The 9,326-nt window shown below is 40.4% G+C and overlaps 1 protein-coding gene across 1 annotated transcript; it reads left to right on the forward strand.

Annotated features, from left to right (window-relative positions):
- Window positions 1-331: 331 nt before the first annotated feature.
- LOC118326831 (atherin-like) lies at window positions 332-6,955 on the forward strand (the record flags this gene model as incomplete). Its single annotated transcript, XM_035659938.1, is given in 5 exon segments — window positions 332-453; window positions 4,974-5,022; window positions 5,131-5,248; window positions 6,421-6,535; window positions 6,663-6,955. Coding segments are annotated over 5 exon segments (548 nt in total), but the record flags the coding sequence as incomplete, so codon positions are not given.
- Window positions 6,956-9,326: the final 2,371 nt, after the last annotated feature.

Below are 9,326 nucleotides of genomic sequence, written 5' to 3' on the forward strand. Positions count from 1 at the left end.
TTTGTTTTTTCTATTTTATTTTTGCCTTTTTGGAATTTTAGCATAACATTTTCATTTATATTTACTTTCACAATTATTTATCATAAGTTTAACTAATATGTAATAATAATATAAACATTTAGTCTCCAATTATTAATAAAACCTATATCAATTTTTCTTTTTTTTACCTTGTTCCTTCTGCAAATACCTTTAATGTCAATTTAGAATTACTTGATTGTTTTGACTACAACTACCACTACTGCCAATAATTATAATAATTATAATAATAATAAACTACCTATAAATGTTTGTCTTCCATTTTTTCATCTGGGTTTGGTTGCTGGTCTCTCAGGGATGTCTGAGATGGATCCCCTCACCAGGATCCCGTGTCAACCTGTTCAGGGAGCTTCTCTCATACGATGTAACAGTGCACACACGGAGGAGAGAGCTGATCAGCTACATATGGAGGCACAAGTAAGTGCAACCATCTGTCCCGTTGGTTTTCACTGCTGGATGATGGTATTTCCCATGTTTTAACAAAACAAGTTGACTCAAACGTAGCTTAGGGGTTAAGACGCCGACCATGAAATTAAATACGTCTGAGTCTGACTGGGGGCCTTTGTTGCATCTCTCTTTCCCTAATTTCCTGCCATCTCTCTATTAGTCTTTAATAAAGGCTAAAAATTCCCAATAAATACATGCCCCACATCTCACGTCCTTTACCAGTATTGTATTACAGCAGTATCGGAATCCTTTACATTATTAAAAGTACTAGAAATTTTTCAAAGTAAAAGTACAAAATTCAAATGTACCTCAATAATAATATAAAATTATGCAGCCAACAGCCATTTTCAGTGTTCCAATATTATATATACTATATTATTGGATTACTGATTAATTAAAATGCAAGCAGCAATTTTAATATTCTAGCTGGTCGAGGCACCGCTAAGTACTTTAAATACTTAATGTATAACAACCTATTGTATAATTTTGTGTAATATTTGCAGTGCGGTATAAATCTAAAGTAGGATGAAATATATAGAACTAGTAAAGTTCAAGTACTTTACAATTGTACTGATACAAAACATGAGTGAATGTGCTTAGTAACATTTATAATTATGCTCAAAATGTGACCTAGATATATCACTTTCTCTTAGAGACAATATTTTCAAGAGTTGATGGATGTAGTGGATGTAATGGGTGATATTGTGTGTGCGTGTAGTCAGTGACAGTTTCATTCTTAAACGCTGGTTGTTGTTTTTTTGAAGCCATGTTGTCAAATGTTACCACACAACCATGATTCATCCTACACACAGTTCATGAAAGATTTTTATGCTGTTCTGAGCCTCCCGAAGGCTCGCATTGTGTACACAGTGATGCATTTTACATCTCTGGCAGCAACAGCAACAGTCTCTGTTTGGAATAAATTAAACAATCAGTAGTTATAATGAGCAGCAATATCTGGATGCAACGGCTCGACAAAGACACACAGTGCCGTGTGTCTAAAATTTAAACTTTATCCAAAGAAAAAAAAAAGGGAAAGAGGATGAAAGAGAACATAACAGATATAATAGGTTTGATAGTTTTCCAAGCTGTGAGGTACAGCATGGTACACACATTCATTTTAAACATTTGGGATGAAAACCACCATTTTCACGTACAAACAGACATGAAAAAATTATATTCACAATGGCTCTGTGTTTTTTGTCATGGAGGAAATAATTTAGCTAATGTATAGTTTATGATGTTTTATGGTGGCTTTCATCCCTGCTCTAAATTTGTGTCATGCTGTGAAATTGTGAGTAGTTATTTCTTTTTGGCCCCTGCTGCATACAACAGTCCTTTTTCACAGAAGACATTTTGAAAGACATTTTACTTTCAGTAAAGTGTGTTGATGGATGTTGAGTGGTGTTTGTGGTTGGTGGGGCACTGCTAGCATACTTAACACATGAGCATCTTAACAGAGGAGAGCATTTATGAAATGATGTAATGGGACATGTACGGAGGGTGCCTGATTGACATATTATCCTTTTATTAATTTTGTTGCACCTGGTGGACGGAGAATCACACCTTTTATAATTTTTATTGGTTCATGTAGTTAGGTGACCTCATGTAATGTCTAGCATGGCTCCACCCACCTTCAGCCTGAGCAGAGGTCTTAATAAAAACAGCTGTGTGGGTGTGCAGGCCCACACAAATAAAGTCACTTAGGGCTAACTAACTAGTAACATACTTGTTTTGTTTTTTTGTAGAAAATTTAAATCCTAAATTTGTTAACATCCATGCTTACTTGCTAGCAGTATTTGTCTTTCTTGCCTTTGGTGGTTCACTGTTACATTTCTTGCCACCAGCTGTTGATTAGTAGAATAGTGAAACAGAAAAAACAGTAAATTGCGTCACCCATGTGTGCATGGCACCTACTAAACATAGCACTACTAGTGGTCACAAAATTGAGAGGGTGCCTTTAAATGGAAATTAAATGCCAGTAGAATAAATGCATTGTTTGCTGACATGGGTTTCAAGTAAATTTTTTATTCCCAGCTCGTGAAACCCACTACATTTGTGTTTTATTTCACCTCAAATGGGGAGTCTGTGTGCAGACTTTTCTCCTTTGTGCCCTGCAGTGCAGTTTTTTGTCTTGCACCTGAATATTTTTAACTGGATGTTTATATATTTTGAACGGAACATTTTTACCCACACTTGAACCTTCTCATTAAAACTTTACTAGCCAGTACCATAGTAGACAGCACTAGAGGTGAATAGGTCCCACCCACCTTTGGCTACAAAAACTTTTAAGAAGAGGATACCTTCCTGAGTCAACCAGAGCAGGGGCTGAAGATGACTAACCAGCAGATAATCCGGCAACTGACACAGGATCAGAACAGACAATGACTTCGATGATCAGCACACCTGAAGATTCAACAGCTGCAGCAGGACACAAACTCTAGAGTTGCATATGTGGCTGGGCAAAGGTTACTTTCACTACAGGCCTGAAAATATATCAGGGCAAGGCTGTGTGCCTGAAGAAAGGGTAACAGGGGCCTTGTACCGAGAGCTACTTTCTGAGAAGCAGGTCGAGTCAATTGACTCAAGTTCAACAGGACAAAATGCAAAGTCTGCTGGACATCAATGCCCCCGTCCAAGTGGAGGAAGAACAAGGCACACAAAAGCAAGCTTAACCCAGAGCCAATGCTGAAATGCTGTTCCTGGAGTGGCCTCTTGAGGCTGGCTCCACCAGCGAATCAATCTCTAAAAGCCCCCATATAAAAATGCCCAACTTTACAGCAGAAATAAACATGTTTACACCCTGGTACAAACATTGTACTTATCATAACAACTGTACCAGGGATGAAGTTTTTATAGACCTCACCCGTTTGAATTATATTGAGGCTTATAGTTATGCATAATTAAGGGCTTGGCCGCTTTGAGTGACAGGTGGTTGACGTCACAGGTAGCTGGTTTCAGCTGCCTCAGCTCCACCCATGCTCCACCTATTTGACCATTTTTGGAATAGCTGGTAGCTGGTGGTGTCTGGACTGCCAAGATGGTAACAGCCAGAGCCGACCACAATGAACTTCACACTTGCTCTTCAGAAACCTATGGGTGACGTCAGGGAGACTTGGCCATTTTCACTTGTACAGTCTATGGGGCTCGCACACCAGCGCGGAAAAAGGCTACTCCATCATTTGAAGACGCATCCTTGTGGTGGAAGAGATACAGCGCCAGGAGGAGGCAACTAGGTACAGAAAGGAAAGACAAGGGCAGTGGACGAGATTGGTGGGATTGGAGAGAAGATCTCCTGGAAAAGCTGTGCGAAAATGGCTGGAAAATCAGTAGATTGATGCCCTTGTGCCCCCTTCATCCCACTGTCAAACAACAGCATTTGTCCAGGAAGGTGAGGATCAAACCAGACGCATCAGATCAAGGCCAGATACTGGGCAGCTTGGTGGGGCACGCAATCAGAAGATGGTGGCAGACTTAGGCCAGATGCTCAGTTTCTCAGCTGTGATCAAGTCAACCAACGTCAGACCAGATCTTGTGCTATGGTCAAGCTAACTCCACCTTGTTTGCGTTATGAAGCTTACAGTGCCCTGGGAGGATGCATGAATGAGGCCTATGAGCGCAAGAAACTGAGGTATGCTGAGCATGCAGCAAACGCTCAACAAGGTGGTTGAAAGTAAAGGTCCGACCAGTTCATAGCCACATCAACATCAAGGCTACTCCGGGGGATGGGAGTTCAGGGCAAAGCCTACTGGCAAGAAGTCAGAGTTCTCCAGTGCTGTTGAAAAGGGCAGTCAGAGGAAGATAAAGGTGTCTACCTGCGAACTACAGGGGAGCTTGACTCCTCTTACTAACACATGGGATTACCTGAAAACAAGACCTGGGTTTATGTGTAAAATTAGGCTAGGGTTAGGGTCATATCGATGTGTGATTCTGCATGAGGGTGATTGATCCATTTAATAAAGATACCAGCATGCGTGCTATCTACACATCACCATCGAAGCGTGCTGGCGCAATATCATAAACTCACTTTAACGCAAGATCAGGAAAAAAAACTCATCAAATCAGCATTTTTCATTCATTATTAATTTCTCTGTTTTGTAGTCAGCATACTGTGAGTCACAGTCAGTCCTCTCTTTGAGGCACGTTCATTTCAGAAAGACAAGCAAAAAAAAACCCAAACAAGAAAAGAGAGGTGGAATTGGGAGTGACTCGTTTTATCTCGCCCTCCACTTCCTGCACCATCATGCATGCATCATTTACACTCCCACAGCAGATGGTCATGTTGCAGTTTTGTCATGATGCATGTTGACACAGCTAGCTCCTTTTAATCCTTGTGTTTAGTTGGAGGTCATATCACTCTGATGCTTCCAACATGATTTTTCCTCTGACACGTCGTGAATCTGACTTGTTCCAGGGAGCAGATATTGTCTTGTTGTCATGCTCATTTCTTTGCATCTTTGTTTGACCCTCTCTCTTCTCTCCACACACAGAATCAGATGCAGCATGACAGAATCAACCACAGCTCCACAGGCTTTAACAGTGAGCTCTGCTTTACAGATAATCTCAAATTGTGTGTTGTGTATGTTTGTGTTTGATGGATAGTGATGATGACAGGTAATCAGGTTGTCCTTCATTTTTCCTTCGTAGGCTTGGAGTCTAAGACAGAGGTCAGCGTGTCGTCCTGCCTGCTCACGCCCACTGCCTCCCCAAGAGATTCCGGCGTGTCTGAAGAACGAGGGATAAACGGTGGAGTTAGCAGTGGAGGGTGAGTACAGCAGAGATAATGAACATAATATTCATTGGCTTTGGTGGTGTCTGCTCCTCTGTTGCTTGCTTTTCTGGATATGTTACAAAGTCCATTTTCCTTCTTGTAGTAAAAACAAAGCACGAAGTGAGGAGGCACCACTGAATAGTTTTTAACGTGAAACAGATGCATATGTACAGAGGGGTTGGAGTTCAGTGTGCTGGAGTACAGAGCCAAAAGAAAAGATACTTTCGCACTTCACCTTAGTCTTTCACTGTGAGGTTAATTTGTATCTCTTTAAATCAGCATCAGGCTTTGCATGCTTTCTTTACACTGTGCAGTCCAAGATAACCCTTTTCGAGATTGTATTACCTTAAACCTGCAATAACAGATTCTTCTGGCCATATGGGGCTGTGTTTTAGGTCGATGTGGAGAACTTGGAGCACATCCAGCAGTTACAGAGCAATATTATCATTCATATGGAGTCGTGTTTCTGTCCATGTGAGGAATGTTGGTCCAATATTCACTCTGTTATTCCTCTGTTTCTGGTCTCTGTCAACCCCAGAGGGAATTGTCTGGTGCTCCACTATGTTCACCAGCTAGTTGCTAACTTTGCCTTTCTGCTGTTTGGCTCTGAGAAAGTAGCGCTCTGTGAGTTTTTAGAGCTTTTTTTTTACTCTGTGAGAGCAGTGAGAATAAGAACGTTGTGTGGGAATGACAGCTAAACAATGAGCTGAAACTCACTTTTAGCTCTGTAGTGCTGAGGGGAGCTGCAGATTCAGGTGATAAATAATTATCTGTACGTTCATCACTACCAGCGACCCCATTTCACACTGTCTCATTGTTTTCACATTGTCATTTGATACATTGTTATTAAAATATTGATTGTAGTTGTTTTAAAATAAAGTGAAACAAAGGCTGACTTAATGCAATATTAATCAGAAGGTATTATTTGATACTGATACCTGTTCACACTAACAATGACACAGGGTTCAAGGTTCAATTTGTTCATGCATTAAACATGGAAATCAGAGTGTGTCCACTCTAATGACGTAACACAGATTACCAAAACATAGGAAATAAATACCAGTTAAATAAAACATAGATAAAAACAACACAAAACAGCTCTTACATAATGTTAGTTTACTGCAGGTTTTGTAATGGGCCAACCGCCCTCTTCCTCATCTCTCTAGGTTTATGAAGTCTGAGGGGGCCAGTGGGAGCCCGGTGGACTGGACAGTGTCTGATGTGGTCAGTTATTTCACAGCAGCAGGTTTCCCTGAGCAGGCTGCTGCCTTCAGGACCCAGGTGAGCCTGCAGTCTACTTCAACAGCCACTAGAGGCCACCAGAGACAGGATTAATGGCTGTACTTTAACCTCTCACAGTTGTAACCTATATATCTACCTACCCACACTGCTTTACTCTCTTCATTAGGAAATCGATGGCAAGTCTCTTCTCCTCATGCAGCGTAACGATGTTTTGACTGGCTTGTCAATCAGACTCGGCCCCGCCCTCAAGATCTATGAGCGTCATGTAAAGGTTCTGCAGAAAACGCACTTTGAGGATGACGACTGCTAACGACAGACAAGTGAAATGTACACAAAGACTGTTATGTCTGTATCTACATATAGCTCAAGTTATCATATAAAAATGTATGCATGATATACAATACACTTTTCATCTCATGTCAAACAGCGCGCACATGCACACACACACACACACACACACACGCACACACCTCTGTTTCTGTTCCTTCTGTCCCTCTACGACAGCTCTGGTCCAGAAATGACCCACAGAAATGAGACTGGATTTCCTGGACAGTTAGGCTTTTCTACCAAACAGGGCACAAATGTTTGAGGGAGAAAGTTGACATGCAAGTTCTCTTTTTTTAATGTACAACATTCAAGCACTTTGCAATTTAAACTGTGCAAGATGGTTTGTTTTTAAACTGTTATACTGTAACTTTATGCACATTTTGAAAGAGGTCGTGGCTATTCTGTGTGGAAGTTCATTTTTGGTTCGTTTTTTGAGGCTGTGATGCAAGGTTTTCTCGCTTGTTGGTGTTTGTTTGTCATTGTACACATGCTGTACATGGTTGCGGAGGCTTGACAGAGAACGTTGGTTTGAACAGCAACAAAATAGAAGTTGAACAGATTAAATGCATTCCCAGAAGCTGGAGTGTGGAGATAAAATCCGGTGCAGGGTCCCCGACCTTGTGCAAACGGTCGTTGGTCAAAGCAATAAGCCCCCTAAATGTTTCAGAGGTGGTAGAAACTCATCAGCTTGTAGATCAGCATGTGGTTGATTTTGTGTAGCTTAATATTTCAGATGAAAATCTATTAAATAAATGCATCTGTTCTGGCCTATGCATCGCCACATCAGGGGCCAGTTTCAGAAAGATATACTTTGACTCTGGCTTAGATCAAGTCAGACTTCAGATAGACGAAAAATCATCCATCGCCTAAAGACTAATTTGCAAGGAATTGTGGGTAAATTCATTATTTTTTTAAATGAAACCTTGCTGACGGGGCAACTGCATCACACCACTCAGGTCTGTTCACTCTGGCAGAAAATGTTTTCCCTTTGAAATGATTCAAAGACATTTTACTGGGAAAATTCAGCAAAGAGTGTAACAATACAAAAAAGCCTTTATTGGAATAAACCGTAAACAACAATAAACAACACAGTTCAGACCTGTAGCAGAGCTCAGATGTTGTGGCTTCTTAATTTAACCTCTTCTTAATAACTTGTCAGTCACACCAGTTTAACGACTAAGCTAGCACTAACTGGCAACTGACTACTGTAAACTCTTCTATTTCTTATTAACGAGTTCCACAACATTGTTAGCATTCAACAAATGATGAGCTCTGCTTTCCTCTCTTTTGTTATTTGGTGCCACTGGTTAGCAGTTGTCGCTGATTGTTAGTGTGGAAACATGGCTCAGAGTTAGCCTAGTCGTAGGATGGCCAGCTTTTAGAATAAGTTGGACTAACTTGCATTAGATTAATCTAAGAGCAACATTAAGACCGGACTAACACTACAGAGCAGTCTCAAATATCTTTGTGAAAAAGGCCTCAAGAGTCGGCTGCAGAAATGTTGAAGAAATGTACCAGTTAGCTGAACTGAAATCTGCAGAATGATCGACTCTTAACCAGATGAAATAAATCTTTTTCACAGCAGTCATTTTGACATGAAATAGTAGGGTAATCTCAGGTGTTACCAATGATAGTAAATCATGTTCAGTTCCACTTTCCAGTGAGCCAACATGCACAATAACAACACCCTGACTCTGTTTGACCTGAATGTATAACACCTGTGTTTACCCTACTGTTTCATGCCAAGATGGCTGCAGTGAAAAAGGTCCGTAGAGTGAATATGTAAATATATTCAAGATCAGTCCATTTGATAAATCAGCCTCCATTTGTAAATTATTGATCGAAAATGATCTAACTCAAAGATGTTATCGCAGGGTAAAGCTGAGTCAATCAATCAACTAATCTCATACCACCAGCATTTTTTTAACTGTTTGTACCCGACAAACCTTAGAAACCAAATGCTGTCGAATTCTCACACGTTTCATTCCCAGCTTGACATTCCTGGTTTGGCATCTCCTCTGTGTGCATGCAATTAAAAAAATGATGTCTATGTTTCTATTTAACTTTTTTTAGCATATTGGTTTGTAAATGTTTCTTTGCACATTCAAACCATCTCTACCTCTCTCCCCTCATTATTCGCTTCATTTTCACTTTCTTTGCCACCTCCAATAACTGGTTTTCAGGTCTTTACAGTTAGCAGAAGGTGTACGTTACAGTGCTTGTTGCCACTGTTGGTACTGTGATCGTTTCATTCTCATTAGTTAAATCTGTAGGAGAGGACAGCTGTGTTCAAGTTCAGATTCTCACCAGGGGAATGTACAGTGTGTCTATGCTCTTGTTGCTTGTCTCAAGTTATTTGTTAAACAACAACTTTAGTAATAAAAATTTTAATTAAAACACCACAATGTGTCTGTTCTGAGTGTGTATGAACCCATGTTGCATTTTGTGAAAAGTATAAACAGTGTTAGTGCACCTTTGTATTCATGTGAGTGTGTGTGTGTGT

The sequence above is a fragment of the Morone saxatilis genome, unplaced genomic scaffold (assembly GCF_004916995.1).
Source record: "Morone saxatilis isolate NCDOM2014 unplaced genomic scaffold, NCSU_SB_2.0 Contig17, whole genome shotgun sequence".
Lineage (NCBI taxonomy): Eukaryota > Metazoa > Chordata > Actinopteri > Moronidae > Morone > Morone saxatilis.